Source organism: Acanthochromis polyacanthus, chromosome 12 (genome assembly GCF_021347895.1).
Source record: "Acanthochromis polyacanthus isolate Apoly-LR-REF ecotype Palm Island chromosome 12, KAUST_Apoly_ChrSc, whole genome shotgun sequence".
Taxonomy (NCBI): Eukaryota; Metazoa; Chordata; class Actinopteri; family Pomacentridae; genus Acanthochromis; species Acanthochromis polyacanthus.
In genome coordinates, this window is record NC_067124.1 from 17,400,681 (window position 1) to 17,419,555 (window position 18,875).

The 18,875-nt window shown below is 41.5% G+C and overlaps 1 protein-coding gene and 1 long non-coding RNA gene across 2 annotated transcripts; both read right to left on the bottom strand.

Annotated features, from left to right (window-relative positions):
* Positions 1 to 2: 2 nt before the first annotated feature.
* LOC127536580 (uncharacterized) lies at positions 3 to 2,644 on the bottom strand. The gene is made up of 4 exons (XR_007945640.1): positions 2,488 to 2,644; positions 2,337 to 2,411; positions 1,729 to 1,837; positions 3 to 703 (listed from the first exon to the last, which is right to left on the bottom strand). It is a non-coding gene; the product is annotated as an uncharacterized LOC127536580 (long non-coding RNA).
* Positions 2,645 to 3,924: 1,280 nt separating this feature from the next.
* Positions 3,925 to 16,883, bottom strand: LOC110970156 (gamma-aminobutyric acid type B receptor subunit 2-like). Its single transcript, XM_051956383.1, has 19 exons — positions 16,358 to 16,883; positions 15,198 to 15,335; positions 14,951 to 15,121; positions 14,677 to 14,778; positions 14,520 to 14,585; positions 13,901 to 14,086; positions 12,464 to 12,697; positions 11,882 to 11,942; positions 11,697 to 11,777; positions 11,381 to 11,531; positions 10,287 to 10,419; positions 10,100 to 10,198; positions 9,875 to 9,991; positions 8,359 to 8,528; positions 8,056 to 8,290; positions 6,961 to 7,083; positions 6,161 to 6,248; positions 5,971 to 6,076; positions 3,925 to 4,275 (listed from the first exon to the last, which is right to left on the bottom strand). The coding sequence occupies exons 1-19, from the start codon at positions 16,598 to 16,600 to the stop codon at positions 4,128 to 4,130; spliced, it is 2,652 nt and encodes an 883-aa protein (XP_051812343.1). The 5' UTR covers positions 16,601 to 16,883; the 3' UTR covers positions 3,925 to 4,127.
* Positions 16,884 to 18,875: the final 1,992 nt, after the last annotated feature.

Sequence of the window (18,875 nt, forward strand, 5' to 3'; positions counted from 1 at the left end):
AATGTTTTTAATATTTTTATTATTACTCCGCCAAGGAATGCGCCAAGGAACATGGAGAAATTTTGTGACTACATCTGAGTATATCTCAAGTGATAAATGTGGTTTCTATTAACAAGACTGACTGAAGTTTACTCAACTTGAAACTGTTCGGAATCCAGTGAATACAGAACTGGTGGAAGAAATGTGGAGACTACAGAGTGTGTCAGGACAAATCTGTCATAAGTTTTTCTCATTAATAGAAAAAGGCTTTAGGTTCTAAAGACACCAAATCTTTCAGGCTGATGCACGTCATTGTCATGAAATACACTATAATGTAAATCAGTTTTCTTCTACTTATCTTCTGCACTTTGATATGACCAGAAGCAGACAAAAAGGAAAGTAAGATGAAATGGTTGTCTTTTTCTTTCTGTAATCATCTCTACTCTAAATCTGTAATCTAAACTGGATCAGAGTTTCCTTCCTGCTGTGTTTTCAGTGCAAAAAATGACAAATAATACCCACAGTTGTTGTTGTTGTTGTTGTTTTTTTACATTTATTAACAGTGAGATTGGACAAAAGTTGAAAAGTGAAGAACCGTTCACTGTTTCATCATTCGGTCAGACGCCTGGTGACAGTTATCAGTAAACATGTTGTAATTGGAACCGCCGGTTTTCACAAAGTCCGACACCGTCTTCGTTCCCTGGAAGTTTCTGGATGATTCCACCTGCAACACAAACAGATTCAGGAGAAATTATTTGGCTGAGGTACTTGAAATGACGCAGCCTTCTGTCAGACCAATGCATTATTTTACTTAATGTTTGGTGTCACTTATGTGACCAAATTATTTGACCAAAAGTGCAAATTTCAGGAATGAAAATGCTCAAATTAAAATTCTCCTGCAGTGCAGACTGGTTGTATGGGCATAAACATCACATCACTAGTGGGGAAAGAACCTGAGCTGGTGGAACAGTATCGACTGTGGAAGCAAAGGCTCTGGAACCAAACTGCTGAAGAAGGGTTGGACTGTGCTTTAGGTGCTGGGTGGAAGTGGAGATACTAAATAACAGCTGAGTGCTGCTTTGTTGGAGTTCTATGTGGAGAACCAGAGGATCTGCGGGGGAACGCTGGCTGTTGTTTGTGCTGGTGAACTGAACAGCATCTCTGGGTGGTTCCTGGAAGAGGTTCTACTTCATAGTTCTCCTGGAGGACGTCTACACTCACATGGGCAATGATGGAGAAACCTGGAGGAGGTGACTGGGAGGAACAGCCTGATCTGAACCTGAGCAGTGTTCTGCTATTGGGCTTGTCAGGGATTGGCCATAACAAACACTATGTTTCTTACTCATATGTGAACCTGGTACCAGAACACCTGAGGCTGAAAATCTCTGACATTTGGGAAAAAGAGGGGCTGTCAGCTGATCTCTCCCTGGAGGTGAGCAGGATCTGACAGAAGGCCTGAGTGGACACAAACCCAGAGTGAGGCTGAACTGGGAACACTGGGAAGGTTTTCCAATCAAATCCAAAAGCAAGAACACCAAGGGGTAGACCCAGAACTCAGTGGTGGGATTAAACGTCTCATCTGGCCTAGGATCCTCCAGTGGAGAATGTCGCTGGACCGGACCCCAGACAAATATAATAAAATGTCTCTCCTGACTTTCCTACTGAATCCTTTTGATCCAAATCACATTTAACATAAAACTACTGCATTTAGGTGTCAAATCAAACCTGCCAGAGCGCCTGATCATTTACCTTCCAGTCTGATTTCATGTGTCGAGCATCAGTCACCACCGTCTGGGAGGATTTCCCATAACCGTCCCCTTTATGGACGAGATACTGAGAGTTATCAGCCAGCGTCACTCTGCAAAACACAGCAGTTTGGAAAAAATAGTTTTTGAGTTATTTTGACAATTTCAACTCATCGTGGATGATTTTATATCATTTTGTTCAATAAATTCTGTGAAAATCCGGCAGCAATGTACTGTGATTTTAATTAATTATTCGTTTAATTATTGATTGAAATTTTTTGATGCAGATATTTATATTTCATTTCAGATAGATAGATAGATAGATAGAGTGAATGCTAAATACAATTAATGTAAAAATAAAACAGTTTTCTTTGATTTTGCTGTTTATGGTATAATTTGTCACAACAGGGGACATCTGTAAAATGGTAGTTAACCATTCAACAAATTACAGTTGAAAACTGTTTTTTAAAAAAAATATTCCATTGTTTACTGTGTTCCCCTTCTCAAAAAACCTCAACAAAAATCAAAGATGAGAAAATGAAAACAGACCAACTGTGACTTTTGCTTTCTGTTGGGATGAACTGGACTGCAGCGGTCGAGCCACCCACTCACCTTTGTAGACCGGAGAGTTGTAGAGATCCGTCAGAGCCTGACCCGACAGATCATAGTTGTAGTTGTTGTAGCCGCCTGCAGTGAAGCAGCAGCAGATCAGTTTTATTTAATTCAAATGACACAGGAAGTAGTTTTAAAAGAGGTTTCCTACCTGAGGAGGAGGCCTCCACAGAGACAGCCAGAACCAGAACCACAGCACACAGCAGCATGTTGAAAGACATCATCACATCCGGTTTTGTTTTAGCTGCAGCTCAGTGAAACTTTACACTTACAGACCACCACACTCCTCCCAGTTTGGACTTTCTTCTCCCAGTTCCCGTCAGTGTTTGTCTGCTGGCAGCTGCAAAGTCACATTTCTTCACATCTGGAGCTGAGAGCAGGACAGGACGAGAATCAGTTCCAGGAAAAAAAAACCTTCATAAAACGGTGTAATACAGTTATAATTATGTTATGATTAAATGGTCTTTATGATTTCAAACTAGTGTATAACTGTGTGACTGTGAAAGTACCCAGTAAATTTCCATGATCTAACTTTGACCATGAAAATAAAATAAGTTGGTCCTGCAATCAGCCAGTTGAAACTGGCTGCTCAGAAACTAATAATACCAGTGTAACTTGTTTTTTCGTGCCTGCATAAAAACTAAACTGTTTCCACCTTTTGCCAGTCAATCATTCAGACTTTTCTCTGTTCAAGTGATTCCTTGTGCAAGTAAAACTTTGCTTTGACTTGAGAGACAATTCAGGACTCCACTGAAGAATTTTCCTGACAAACGTATTTTAAATAGACATCAGAGCAGATGCAATCAGAGAAAATGAGTTTTCATCTATAAAGAGAAGATGCTCAGGGGCTGATGTCCTATAGTTTAAAATAAAAATGTCTCTCTATCAGAACAGATGACTCCTCAGTGTGTCAGATCATGTTTGTCCTTCGCATGCCAAGTTGTTTTTCTGCACTGCAAAAATATTTATATATCAGAATCAGTGTTGGGACTAATCATTGGCACATTCAAGACTGTGATAGTTTTAAAAGTAATTTCTACTTTTTATATAGAAAACAATTTTGTCACTTTGGTGACTTCATGTAAAGAAACTGGCATGTAAAGGGTTAAAATCTTGAGAATTAGGGAATATTTGTTTTTTATGATCAGGACTGATGTTTGTTAAAAAATGTTACTCAGTGAAAATGCAAAATAATTTAACTACCTAATATTTTGATAGTTTTCTTTTTAAAGATACTGGATCCGTCTGTGAATGGAGAGTTTTCCTGCGTAAAAATGCAAAAACGTCTGATTTACAAGCAGAAAATAACAGAACTGGAAGGATGACAGTGTTTCTTCTGAAGTGTGTCAGTCCTGCATTGATCTTCAATCATCTAAACAACCTGTAATCTATTTGAGCAGCTCTCAGACCTGCAGCAGCTCAAAGCTCATGTTTGGATGGATGTTGTAATCTCAGAAACTCCCCAAACTGACAGCCAACAAAGGTCAGTTTCTCTTTTCTCCTCACAAGTCTAAACTGGAATCACTTTAAAAACAAAATTCACTGCATTAATGAACATTTTAGACACACCAACGTGGCTTTTACCAGTTATTTATTTTTCTTACAAATCAGGTTATCAGTCAGTGGAACAGTGTTGGACCAAAACCACACATTTGTCTCCACACGTATAAAAACTGATGCAGAACCACAGTTCTGGTCCTAATGATGCAGTCTAAGCTGTCCTGTGATTGGCTGCAGTGTACAGGAAGCTGTCAGGCAAACAGGTAGCTGTCATGATGGTACAGGGAGCTGTCAGGTGTACAGGAAGTTGTCGTGGTGGTACAGGAAAGCGTCACGGCTTCCAAACAGACTGGAGCTGCTGGAACTGCTGACGCCGCCGATGACGGGCAGGTAGGAGTGATGAAGGATGGGCAGCTGGACGGACAGACGGCGGCCAACCCTGACACACAAAGAAAGAAAATAATCTCAAAAATACAGAAGAAAATAAAAGGCTTCCAATTTGATGTTTTTGCCCCCATCTTTATTCCATTTGAATAACTCTTAATTTGTTTTTCATAATAGGTTATCATGTGACATTCAGGAGATGAGGAGTAATATGTTTTTAAGGTTTAAAGAAAAATGGTCTGTTGATATTTGGTATAACCCAAAGTTATGAACTTATTGTCTTATAAAAGATAGGTGCAATGTGGAACCTTATGTTAGGTATAATTGAAGTAAAAGACAGAGATCCCTGTGTGCACAGCTATGCTCAGGTAGCCTAGCCGCGCTAGACCCATGTTCTGAAGGCACAAGGGTCTAGGGCCGCTCGACAGGGAGGGAGGCGGGCTAAAAGGTTGTCTTTCAAATCACTCTGCAGCAATTGGGTAGGTATACAACCAATCAGTGCAACGAATAGGCTGACGTAGTTCCGAGAGTGCCGGCGGATTGTGGCTAAGTCCCATTAGCTTCCCAACCAGCGGAGCCAAATGGTATATTAAGGATTTGCCATATCCCGTCGGCATAAGTCCAAATACGTCTTTCTTCTCAATGAAACACTTCATTGCCGTCCTTTGTTTATCTTTCAAGTTGAATTTTAGCTTCAAATCTTTAAGGGCTGTGGCCAAAGCCGAGTTGAAAGATAACTGTTTATTGTGCGCCGGTTGTTTCTGTCAGAATCGTCGCGCCTCTGTCGTCACTAAGTTACGCCCGCCTTCTGACTCTACACTTCATGGTGATTGGTCTGGCCAGTTTTAGGAGAATCCAGCCTCGAGCCTTATGGAGGATAACTAGACCCTCCCTGGCAGAGAATTAAATTCGTTGCCGTGGGTTGTCTAGTGCGACTAGGCTAATGCTCAGGAACATTACCATTAGCTTTAGAGACTGGGAGGTTTCATGCTATTCCAGAGAAGGACAGACTTTGTTTGCTGTGTAATTTAGGTGAAGTTGAGAATGAGGTTCATTCTGTGTTTGACGGTCCTGTATATGAAGATGTAAGAGAGGTACTTTTCAGTAAGATGTCCTTTGTTGATTTTGATTTCTTTTGGTTGGATGACCATAAATAAATATTAATGAACATATATCTGAAGTTTATATGTTCAGAAATATATAATGTTCTTCATGTTAATCAGTAAAATGACCATTAAATTACCTTCTTTCAATGCATACTTTAAAAAAGTTTCATTTATGTCTGAAAAACTAGTTTACAATTGAAAACATCATTATAGAAATATTTCCCCAGATCATAATTTTTACAGATCCTGAACGTTACAGTATTTCATCTTATCATGCTTTTCTATGTATTTTTTTTCTTCAAAAAGGACATAAAAACTCTTTTTGAAACTAAACTTGAATGAAAACGATGATAAACATCTTGGCAACAAACTAATAAATCAAACACATTTCTAAACCTCCCAAACCCAGTTTTATTTTAAATTTTTTAACATTTATTTGCCAGTGTTAACATTTTCACACTTTGTACTTATCATCATTACAATTAAAATAACTATTTATAATTTTTCTCTTTTGTCAGTTTCTGCTTTGCTTCTCCTACATCACATCATCTCTATCACATTTATCAGATTTTCTCTCCGTTTTCTGTTGAATCGCTCAGTATAATCTTTGGTTAGAAGTTGTCAGTTGAGCTGTTTTTACTCACTGTTCAGGTGAGTTGATGTCATCTGGACTTGAAGCTTCTGCCTTGGAGCTTCTGATGTCAGCACAGATCTGAGCCTCATGAGTCCACCTCGCACACCTGTGTTTACCTGCAGAGACAGAAGGCTGCTGCTGATTTCCCTACACTGAACAGAGACTTTATTTAAAGTGACTCTGTATCTCGTGATGCTCACCTGGTTTTTCTCTGTTCAGACAATGCAGCGTCTCTGACTCCGACTCCTCACAGAGCTGCATGATGATGGTTTCTATCTGGACATCAAGCTGCAGAAAACACAACAGCACCAAAAAATACACACATATTTTTGAATTATTCTGGAAAAAAAAACACATTATGTGTCTTTATAAGACAATAAAAATTCAATCTGAGTTTGCAACAAATCAAAAAGTCTTTGGTTTTTTAAAAAAAATTATTGATCTTTGCTGAGTAATACTGAATATTCTGAGTGTCTGAAACTTCATTTATTTTTCACGGTTTTACAGCTTGACAGAGAGTCAGTGAAATGTAAATGTTGCTCAGTTTACCAGTGAATGAGTTAGTTATAGTAAATTTATGTTTCTGTGGGAAAGTTTCTTGTTCAGTGTCATTTTCTTGTTAAATGTCTTGATTTCATATCTGGCTTTTGTCATTTTGTGTTTCTTTGGGATAATTTTTCTATTTGTGGTTAATTTGTGTGTCATTTTCATTGATTGTATCTTGCTTTTGTCATTTTTTTGTGTCCCGTTTGGTGTTTTTCTTCCTGTAATTTGTCATTTTATGTTGCTTTTGTGTCTGTCTTGTGTGCCTGGAGCTGTTGTGATTGTGTGCCTGTTTTGTTGGAGGTGTGTCTGGTTTTGCTGTCATTCTGTGTCTGGTTTTGTTAGTGTTGCGTGTCTGTTTTGATAGTGTTGTGCGTATATTTTTGTTGGTGTTTTGTATCTGTTTTTGTTGTTCTTATGTGTCTGCTTTTTCTAGTTTTGTGTACCTTTTCCTCACCTGAGCGCTCTGACTCTCCAGTTGCAGCTTCATCCTGCTCAGCAGATCTTCATCCTCGGCAGCGTCACTCTGCAGCTCCGTCGGTGGCTGCAAGTTGCTGCTGCTCCAACAAACCAACACAATCTGTGAAAACACACAACAGGCTGCATGATATTTTATTAAAATGATGATTTGACAGTTTACAGACTGAAGGTGCAGCTCATCTCAAACTTCTGATCCAAGAATCCTCTGATTGATCTATCCAGATCACTGAATGGATCCATCAAAGGACACAGTTTGATTATTGGACTAAAAATGGGAAAAAGGTGAAAAATGTTCAAACTTTGGTGGTTTTGTGTTTCAATAAAGTTCCTGTAAGTGTATATATCTAGATGGATATTTCTACTAAAAAAACAGTCTTTGGTCCACATTTCACCAACTTTTGAGGCTCTGACATCAGTAGAATCTGATGTGTGGAAAGTTTTACCAGACAAGGTTCCAGTTTATAGATACATAGACTAAATGTTGATGTGGACTCATTGGTAGGAGACAGAAACTGTTGTTCATAGGGATTTAGATGTTGGTGTTCTATGAGCAGAGTTACAGGTTTGTGATCCTTCATGTGTTTCTATGGGACAGTTTGTCCTCTTTGTGGTTGTTTTCTCTGACTTATGTCATTTTCTATTTCCGTTGTGTCCTGTGTTTGTTGTTTTGTGTCTCGCTTTGGTCATTTTATATTTCTTGGGTACAGTTTTGCCTCTTTGTGGTCATTTTGTGTCCATTTTTTCTTGTTTATGTTGTTTAGTACAATTTTTGGTCATTTTGGTTGTTTTGTGTTTCTTTCAGACAGTTTTGTCTTGTGTTTTCCATATTTTGCTCCCTTGTGTCCTTTTGTATCTCATTTTCTTGTTTTGTGTCTTGATTTAGTTGTTTTGTGTTTCTCTGGGACAGTTTTGTCACTTTATGGGGTCATTTTGTGTCATGTTTTTGTCATTCGTGTCAGCTTTTGGTGGATTTATGTATCTCTGGGACAGTTTTGTTGGATGGATAAACTCTCAACAGAACTTGAGACGATGCAGCAGCGTATTTCCTGAACAGTGTCTGACTTCCACCGACCTTTGGTCCGAACAGTCCGACCAGGATGAAAGCATTGCAGCAGAGGACGAGGACACCGCTCACACAGAGCTGCACAGGAGGATCATGGGAAGTCAGCAGCGACCCCAACAGTCCTGACACGCTGAACACCGTCACAGCGAACACAGTCAAAACCAGGAGTCGGACTGAAGAGACGTCTGCAGTTCTGATGCTCCACGAAACAAAACAGCAGAGACCCTGAAGACGAGAAAAAACACTTTAATACAGACTTTAATAAGAACCAGGCGACCAGTCAGAGTACGGACTGAACAACATCTGCTTTACATCTGGATATAAGATCTCTGATTACAGGACATCAACCCTATAGCCAGTTTGGTTCTGACCAGTAGAGGAGCTTTATATGAGCAGATGGTGCTGATCCACATCTCCATGTTGGTGCTGCTGCAGTGCTCAGAGAATGGATGGATCAGAATGTCTGGATCTGCAGGGTCCACCTGGAAAACACAGAATAACTCCATCTGAGACTGGATTCAGGTGATAAAGGTCTTCAAGTAAGACTGGGCCTCCTCAGGTGTGCACAGGTAAACACCTTAGCCTAGCCGCGCTAGACAACCCACGGCAACGAATTTAATTCTCTGCCAGGGTGGGTGTAGTTACCCTCCATAAGGCTCGAGGTTGGATGCTCCTAAAACTGGCCGGACCAATCACCATGAAGTGTAGAGTCAGAAGGCGGGCGTAACAAAGTGACGACAGAGGCGCGACGATTCTGACAGAAACGACCGGCGCACAATAAACAGTTATCTTTCGACTTGGCTTTGGCCACAGCCCTTAAAGATTTGAAGCTAAAATTCAACTTGAAAGATAAACAAAGGACGGCACTGAAGTGTTTCATTGAGAAGAAAGACGTATTTGGACTTATGCCGACAGGATATGGCAAATCCTTAATATACCAGTTGGCTCCGCTGGTTGGGAAGCTAATGGGACTTAGCCACAATCCGGCGCTCTAGGAACTACGTCAGCCTATTCGTTGCGCTGATTGGTTGTATACCTACCCAATTGCTGCAGAGTTATTTGAAAGACAACCTTTTAGCCCACCTCCCTCCCTGTCGAGCGTTCCTACGCCCTTGTGTCTTAAGAACTGGGTCTAGCGCGGCTAGGCTACAAACACCTGAAGCTCCCAGTGAAAACCTCCAAACTCAGGAAAAGAAGCACAGACTCCAGGTAACACAAACTGTTTGTTCTTGTTTGTTATTTCTGTAGGTTTGTCATCAGTTCAACTTTCTGCTGCTTCTTAAAAACATCAGTTCATCTTAAATCATCACATTTTTACATCAGTTTCTCCACCTGCTCAGATTTACCTCAAATGTTAATGGTATAAAATATGAAAAGTTACAAATTTAACATTTGCCCATTGATCCACTTTCATCAGGTTTTTATGCACATTGAAATTTGAGGCTGTTTGAACAACAATATCTGAGGATCTATTAAAGATAAAAACATGACATTTTCTATGTTATTTTTCATCATGTCATTGATTCAGAATCTAATATTGGACAAGTAGATCCATAATCTACTGGGATCAGACTATCTACCAATATTTTAGTTTCCGTGCTACAATTTGTCAAACCTTTTCATTTTAGTGACCAAATATTTCATATTCTACAAGTATTCATGTATTGTACATGTTAAGTTTTGCATTATTGTGACATGAAGCTACATGTGGTTCAGAAAATATCACAAATTGATTTCTGATTGTCAGTTTTCTGTGAATTTGAGCTCATAGATGAAACTTTTTCATATTTCATCTCAGCCCGATGTTTAACACTGAGCTGATCTTTACCTCCGTGCTGAGCTGAAGGACCACCCATCTGAGGGGGTCCAGGATCTGCCAGGAGATCAAAACAAGCACATCCAGCAGGAAGAACCAGAGCAGGATGCCACCTGCAGGCCGCCGCCGCTGAAGCACACAAACAGACACACAACAGCATCACAAACTGAAACCAAACACCAAGCCGACTGTTGACAGGTGATTGAGAGAAACTGACAGTAAATCAGCCTGATTCACCTTCTGGTCGAAGCTGGGCAGTGAGTAGAGACTCCAGGCCTTGTTGAAGAGCACAGTGAGGCCCACAGTGTGTCCCAGAGACAGAGTCCACAGACGGACCTGCAACACAAACACAACCTCAACACTTACACCAGCAGGTCTGTGGTGGTTTTGCGTCTCTTTGGGGTTTTCTCTTTATTGAGCTCACGGAGCAGAGGATCTCAGATGTTTGGTCCGACAGTGACAATCCTTCCAGTGCAGAGACCAGAACCGAGGAGGACGACAGCAGGACGCCCAGCAGCAGCAGCTGATCCTGGGATCCACCTCTGGAGCTCAGCAGCCTGAAGACGGATCAGTCAGACAGTGTGTCGTCAGAGGATGTACCAGTGTCTGTGTTATCAGAGGATATACCAGTGTCTGTGTTATCAGAGGATATACCAGTGTCTGTGTTATCAGAGGATATAGCAGTGTCTGTGTTATCAGAGGATGTACCAGTGTCTGTGTTATCAGAGGATATACCAGTGTCTGTGTTATCAGAGGATATACCAGTGTCTGTGTTATCAGAGGATATAGCAGTGTCTGTGTTATCAGAGGATGTACCAGTGTCTGTGTTATCAGAGGATATACCAGTGTCTGTGTTATCAGAGGATATACCAGTGTCTGTGTTATCAGAGGATATAGCAGTGTCTGTGTTATCAGAGGATGTACCAGTGTCTGTGTTATCAGAGGATATACCAGTGTCTGTGTTATCAGAGGATATACCAGTGTCTGTGTTATCAGAGGATGTACCAGTGTCTGTGTTATCAGAGGATATACCAGTGTCTGTGTTATCAGAGGATATACCAGTGTCTGTGTTATCAGAGGATGTACCAGTGTCTGTGTTATCAGAGGATATATCAGTGTCTGTGTTATCAGAGGATGTACCAGTGTCTGTGTTATCAGAGGATATATCAGTGTCTGTGTTATCAGAGGATATACCAGTGTCTGTGTTATCAGAGGATGTACCAGTGTCTGTGTTATCAGAGGATATACCAGTGTCTGTGTTATCAGAGGATGTACCAGTGTCTGTGTTATCAGAGGATATATCAGTGTCTGTGTTATCAGAGGATATATCAGTGTCTGTGTTATCAGAGGATATACCAGTGTCTGTGTTATCAGAGGATATATCAGTGTCTGTGTTATCAGAGGATATATCAGTGTCTGTGTTATCAGAGGATATACCAGTGTCTGTGTTATCAGAGGATATACCAGTGTCTGTGTTATCAGAGGATATAGCTGTGTCTGTGTTATCAGAGGATGTACCAGTGTCTGTGGTTGCAAGTGATGAAGATGAGGATGCAGGTGGTGATGATGATGGTGCCAGCAGCAGCAGAGAACAGGAAGCTGTAGAACAGGAAGTGAGCGTGACGCTGCTGCAGATGAACCTCCGTCTGGTCTCTGGCTGCTGCTCCACCTGCTGGACAACGAGAAGATCAAACATCTCCGGATATCAAATATTCATCTGGTAAATAAGTTAGCTCTGAAACATTAAACAAGCCTTTAATTCAGAGTGAAATCTTTGAAATCAGAGTCTCCTGAGGAATTCCTCATTTAGCTGGAAGATGCTTATTTTTCTGACCTTTAAACCTGACCAGGTGGTTGATCAGTCGGAGCTGCTGGCTGCTGGTGTTAAACTCTCCAACCAACACACTACTGCTGCCTGCAGACACACACAGCACTGAATTTGTGCTGCACACTGTGTATCACTGTGCATTACCATGTATTACTGTGTACTAGTACTACAGAGCTGATATATGACATCACCTTGGAACTGGATCAGCTCAACTGATGTCATTCTCTCCCCATTTCTGAAAGAAACTGGACCCTGAAAATACACAGAGATGTTGAAATCATACCTGTAAACACACCTACAGCTCACTAATAAATAGTAATTAATCACTTAATCAATTAATGACAAACTAACACATGACACAAAACTGTTCCAGTAGCTTTAAATTAAATCACAAACTCCTGTTGTCACATTTCTGCCTGTGTAATTAAACACGATGTGAGTCAGTGAGACTTACAGGTGTGCTGCTGAACTTCACCTGAGCAGCTAGCTGCTTCCCCATTAGCTTACCGTCTCTATGTTAAGCTAAGCTAACCACATTTTCTTCTCATCTCAAAATCATCGCCTCATTTAACCCTCTGACCCTCAGGTGTATGCTTCAGGTGTGTTCTGGTGTGTTTCAGGTGTGTATTTCAGGTGCATTTCAGATGTATTTCAGGTGTGTTTCCAGTGTGTTCAGGTGTATTTCTGGTGTATATTTCAGTTGTCTTTCTGGTGTATGTATCAGGTGTGCTAAAGTGTATTTCTGGTGTATGTTTTAGGTGTGTTCAGTTCACCGTGACTCCTTGGAACTGGGAGCCCTTCAGGACCTCCAGCAGCATCCTCTCCGTCGCCTCCTCGCCGACCGTCACGTTCCGGTTGTACTTTTGTTGGTGTTTTTGCGCTTCCATGACCTGAACCAGAGCTCGGGCTGCGACCCAAACAGCATCGTAGACGAAGGAGTGCAGCGGGCCGAGCTCAGAGTTCTGGTCCAGATGTCGCAGATATGAGTCCTGGTAGTCCTGAGGAGTCTGCAGGACGACAGTCACAGTTTCATCTGGTTGGTTTAGTTCTGTTCTGTGTGGGCCAGACTGAGTTCTGCTTTTCTGCTGTGGAGATTCGGGAAACTAAACTCTGTAACAACCTGCAGCTTAGAAATTGATTTCACATGGAACATAGTCAGTTTAATGTATGAAGGAAACAGATTAGTCTCATTTATCAAACTGCATCAGGGACCTGCTTTCTGTCTGATCTGATCACCAACATATTGCTTGGCTGCCTTGCTTCTGAAACTCAGCAGCTTCAGTGTGACGGAGGGTCAGCTGGCTCTGCCCAAAATTTGTTCAAAATGAGTTCAAATTTAGCCAAAATTAATTTAAATTTATACAGAATGACTTGAAACATCACATCAGTAGGAAGTGGAGTCCACAGACAAGGAGCTGAATCAACTTTATGTCACTTTGGACCATTTTATGTGTGCTTCTATATAATCATATCATAATATATAATAATCTTACTTTTTCTATAAAGTTACCAAATCAAATATGTCATTTTGGAACATTTTTTTGTTCTTTTGATCAAATTAAGAATAATTTTGGACAATTTTTATTTGTTCTGAACACATTCTAATTAAATTCTTAATTTTTGAATCATGTGGAACAAGTTTCAAGTCATTTATGGAAAGTAGAGTCAGCCAGCAACTCTTTGTCTGAGTTACTTTGGGCAAATTTAGATTTTTAGAACAACTTTTTTCACTTTGGAGAAGTGATGTAATTTAGAAGAAACATTTTGTGGGTCATACTATCCATCCATTCATTCTCTATACACCGCTTTATCCTCACTAGGGTCACGGGGGTGCTGGAGCCTATCTCAGCTGACTCAGGCGAAGGCAGGGGACACCCTGGACAGGTCGCCAGTCTGTCGCAGTCATATTCATACCTACTGGCAATTTAGAGTTATCAGTTATCTTCAGCATATTTTTGGACTGTGTGAGGAAGCCGGAGTACCCAGAGAAAATCCACGCATGCGCAGGGAGAACATGCAAACTCCATGCAGAAAGATCCCAGGCCCAAGCCAGGATTTGAACCGGGGATCTTCTTGCTGCAAGGCGAAAGTGCTAACCACTACGGCACTGTGCAGCCCCTGGGTCATACAAGACTATTTCAAAATATTTTGAAGAAGTTTTTTCTTAATTTTGGACTCATTTCATGTCAGACTGTAACAGAAGTTCTGACCCGTCCAGAGACTCCGACTGTGTTGGTTCTGCTCAGCAGTCTGATCTGCAGCCTGATGGATCCGTCTGCAGCCGTCAGTAGACTGTTGGCTGAGCAGCCGGAAGCCTTCCAGCCGAGCCTCCAGCCCGGTCCTGTTCCGGACACGATCCACTGGTACCGAGGTCCGAACAGGTTCAGTCTGTATGCCTGGACGGAAACACTGACAGTCAGAACCTGCTCTGACTGAACTCTGGACTTTAATCTTGACACACAAAGGACAGAAACATGAGGGAGTGTGGCCACTGTGTGTCTCTGTGGTTGTTTTGTGTTGTGTTTGTTCTATGTTGTGTTGTTTTGTGTTGTTCTGTATTATGTTGTTTTGTGTTGTGTTGTTCTGTGCTGTGTTGTGTAGTTTTGTGTTGTGTTGTGTTGTTCTGTGCTGTGTTGTGTTGTGTTGTTTTGTGTTGTTCTGTGTTGTTCTGTGCTGTGTTGTGTAGTTTTGTGTTGTGTTGTTCTGTGCTGTGTTGTGTTGGTTTGTGTTGTTCTGTGTTGTTTTGTGTTGTGTTGTTCTGTATTGTGTTGTTCTGTGCTGTATTGTGTTGTTTTGCGTTGTTCTGTGTTGTGTTGTTATGTGACCTACGCAGCAGAAAACCTCCGACGCTGAATCATCTTCAAAGTGTGCGATGATGATGCGAACGTCTCGATCCTGAAATATCAGAACAAATGATGTGGCTGTAAATGAGGAGCTCTGATGGACTGTAAACTCAGAGTGTTCAAACTTGTGGTTCCTCCAGAACCTTCAGCTTCTTCAGGCTGCTGCAGGCGTCTGCAGAGAAACTTTCTGAGGCCACAAGCTGCACGTCGGCCTTCAGCAGCTGTCGGAGCAGATCCTTCTTCATCTGTTCACAAACAGAACACCTGAAGTGAGACGAGGACTGAACACGTCCAGAGGTTTTATGAGAGCATCAGCTGATCTGGGACCCAGTGCACCAGCTGCTGCTTTCACAAGTTTTCATACGAGTTTCAGTGTTTTAAAGTTTCAGAGATTCATAGTTTTGGGTTTAGAGTCACCTCAGAGAGTCGGGCTCCTTCTTGTGTGATGACTCCAACTCTGGTCCACCTGAAGCGCTGCAGCAGCTTCACTGCAGCCTGATTCAGGACTCGGTCCGACGGCATGGTGCTGAACAGGTTCCCGAACCACTTCCTGTTGGACAGACTGGGGGACGAGGCAGCAAAGGACACCTAGGACAGCAGAGGTTACCATGGTTACCTGTCAGAGCTTCACCACAGCACAGCACAGCGGCTGGGTGGTCCTGACCTGCACCAGGTGAAGAGCCGGCAGAGAGCGAGCGATGAGCGCTGTCACAGGTGGACACACCCCTCCAATCAGCAGCAGGTGCTTTGGCCCTGCCCACATGGCGTCAAACAGAGCTTTGAGCGCTTTGGCAGGATCACACTGAAGAACATGAAACAGCTGCAGTTACTGATGAAGATGTTCATAAAAACACACAAAACAACATCAGATCTGATGTTTCCTGTATAATAACACACATAACACATTACAATATTTCATTACAGTTTCTCAACTGTGAAAATTTACTTCTTTGCCTTTAAATTACTTTAAAAATTTGTGTTTATTCATTTTAATCATCTAGCGGTTTACGTTTACTAATTCTATTTTTCAAAATGAGACAGTTCTATTAATGAACCTGTACATGTAAATACGAGAGATTGTGAGAGATTTTTGCATACAGCTAATGTCCATCTCAAATTCCATTAGTTTATATCCACAGTAAAAAATAGTTATAGTTGCAGCTCTGTTACTTCATAAGGTCAACCTTCTCCTGCAGCGCCCCCTGCTGTGTAAGCCTCCACACAGCAGGGGGCGCTGCAGTCATGACATTAAGTTAAATTCACAGTTAAAACATTCATTTACAGTGGAGTTTATTACCACTTTAATCTACACTAAGGTCTGTATCAAACAAATACAGCTCAAAAAGTACAAATATTAGAAATCAGATGTTTACAATGCATGGCACAGCTGTATAATGAATAAATAATGTCTTTGAAAAATAACCAAGAATACAGCTAAACCATTACAATTATGTATTTGTCAAAGCAGCATCACGTGACTTCACATTGAGACGTACATTATGTGACTCACACTGATTTTTCATGACTGATGACTTATATTTTGATGATGGTTTGATGCTTTAACACACTTTAATCTTATTTAGATAGTTATACCTTCTGTCAGCTGTTGAACTGCTTCTACTCTGAGCTGCGGTGAAACAAACCTTCTCAAGATTCAGTCAAAATATTTCACAGAACTAAACAACCAATAAATAAATACGAACAGAAAGTGAGACGGTGCAGCAACATGTTTCCTGAGTTTAGTTGTAAAAAGTTTCTGCACGGGTTCCTCAGTGAAGGTGAACACACTCAGACCAGCTACCTGTGCACAGGTGAGACACCCACCTGAGAGTCCAGCAGCTGCAGCTGGACCTCGTAGTTTCCTAGCGGTGGTGGTTGGTCCTCCAGATCCTGCAGAGCCAGTCGGACAGCAGGTAGCACGTCGGCCGTCAGGTTCTGCTTGCCCGACCCGGAGCTCAGCGGCATCATCCAGAGCACTGGCAGAGGGTGTCGAACCTGTGCCAAAACCGGGTCCTGGGTCAGCCAGCAGAACCCCAGTAGCAGCAGCAGTCGTCCACAGAGAGCCATCCCGGTTTCTCTGCTCCCGATCCTGCAGAGAAACTTAGTAATCCTGAGGATCTGTAAGCGGCTGAACTCAGACTGAGGAGATAAAAGGATCAACGTGGAGCCAAGAACCAGCTGGACTCTGACAGACTGACCAACAAAACAAAGCCTAAAATGCAGCTCTGCACCGCCACAAATAAAGCTCTGATTCACTGAACAATTCACTGCTATTTTACAGATTTCCCTGTTTTGTTTAATCGCAGATAATATCTATTGCAAAAAAAAAAAAAGAAAGAAAGAAAGGACAAGGTACGTTTTATCCGTTTGATTCCCGGCTATAAAAGACACAAGCAGAAACAAAAAATCAAGCCATTTTTTCGTTTTTTCGTTTTGAGCAAAAAACAAAAAAAACAGGAAACGGTTCGTTTTTTCGTTTTTTCGTTTTGAACAAGAAACAAAAAAAGAGGAAACGGTTCGTTTTTTCGTTTTTTCGTTTTCACCCCCAAAATGAAAATACGACTCAATATTCCGTTTCATTGGTGGGCGGGGCTTCGGAGCCTGCCAGTGCACAATAAAGCTCCTGCCCATCACAATAAAGCTCCTGCGCTGGCATTCATAGACAGACTGACTTTCATTGTATTGCCTGCCCCCACTGCACTTCCCCTAACTCTAAATCAAAGCAAGTCGTGTACACAGTAATGACAGTCATAACCAGTGGTGTAGTCTAGTTTTTTCTACTGGGTATACTCCAACCTCATAAACCAAAGCCAGGTCAGGTTCTCATATATGTGCGCGTGCACTCACATGTCCGCGCGCGCACACACACACACACACACACACACACACACACACACACACACACACACACAGCAGCAGCAGCTCCTTTATTTCAAACTACCAATTAGATACTTATAGACATTATAGCGTCAGCAGCTCCTCCTGCCATCAGGTAGAGCTGGTGTTTCCTCTTCATCAGGTAGAGCTGATGTTTCCTCTTCATCAGGCTCCCTTTCCTAAACTTTAACCTTAGCTCCAGCTGTAGTGTTCCCTAAAGCGGCAGTATTCACAGGACAAGCAACAGGCTTATTAAAACACTGAAATAGTTTCATTTTGCTTTGCTTTCTTTTTCTTATTTTTTCTCCACTGACTGATGTTGGATCATTAGAAGTTCTAGACTCATGTCCCTCTTCTTCTAAGCCAGGGGTATTCAGCTAAAATTCAGAAAGGTCCAGTCAGCAAAGGTCCAGAACATCATAATGTCTAACTTGAGTTACTGTGATATATGCTGATGTAACCTGGTAGTTTTATTAGAGTCTGCCTGTAATCAAAAACTGACCGTCAAATAAATTCAGTACGGTTCAAAAACATTTTGACATTTATTAATAAATAAGATACAAAAGATACGACTCTCAGAGCCGATGCTTTGTAGTGAATCTGAAGAGCCGACTCCTAACGTATTTAATGGAGTATGGAGTTTAACACTGTCCTCGCAGAAAACATGTTACTGGATCCTAGATTAAAGAAGCTTGCCTTCAGTGACAACAGAGCTGTTGATGAGACACTTCAGAGAATAAGAGCAGCAGTCTGACACCTCCACCATTAGAGGACCAAGTGGAGGAGGAACCTCAAACTTCTGCTGTGTGGAGGCTCTTTGATGGAAGAGCTACAGGAGATGATTCAAGAGAAATCCTACAGCTGATGTGGTAATGGAGGATCATATCTAGAGGAAGCCCTCATCCAACCAGCAGACGACCCACTGAGCTGGAGCAGGACAAGGCCTCGGTCTGCCCCACCTGGTGAAGGTGATGGAGGAGAGACAACTTCTTCCATCTGAGAGAATCTTCTCAAAAACACGGCAGATATTCACTGAAAGAAGAAATGTATCAGCTCATCCAAGCTCAGCCATCTGATTTTTTCTAAATGTCAGCCTGCTCTGAGGACATTTATACGGTTTGAATACTGAGTCTGGTTCTGTTTCTGTTCTGGTTCTGTGGGTTCATGTGCAGAGTTTTGTTCATTTATTTTTTGTGCAAAAAAGTTTGGTTGAAATAATAAACAAAAGCAAGAATACCTGTTTTTGTAACAGAGCAAATGTACAAAATGAGTCAATTATAAGGCTTCTCATAAAAACACTGAATGAAAAAGAGTTTGTCAAAACACAAATGATTCATATTTGCCAGGTTAGGCAAAAACATGAGGCTACAAAGAATAATAAATTAGGAGCCATTTGGGAGCCGAAAGAACCGGCTTTTCTTTGGAAGCAGTGCCAAAAGCTGTCTGAAAAGAGCCGAACTTCCAT

Bases quoted from the DNA above. Each gene is read 5' to 3' on its own strand.
- LOC110970156 (XM_051956383.1), bottom strand. From the start codon at position 16,600: ATGGCTCTCTGTGGACGACTGCTGCTGCTACTGGGGTTCTGCTGGCTG. The intron at 15,122-15,197 runs GTCAGGACCACC...CTGCTGTCCTAG, and splicing joins CGGCTCTTCACCTGGTGCAG to GTGTCCTTTGCTGCCTCGTC. The intron at 14,087-14,519 runs GTAGGTCACATA...GTTTCCGTCCAG, and splicing joins CGTCGGAGGTTTTCTGCTGC to GCATACAGACTGAACCTGTT.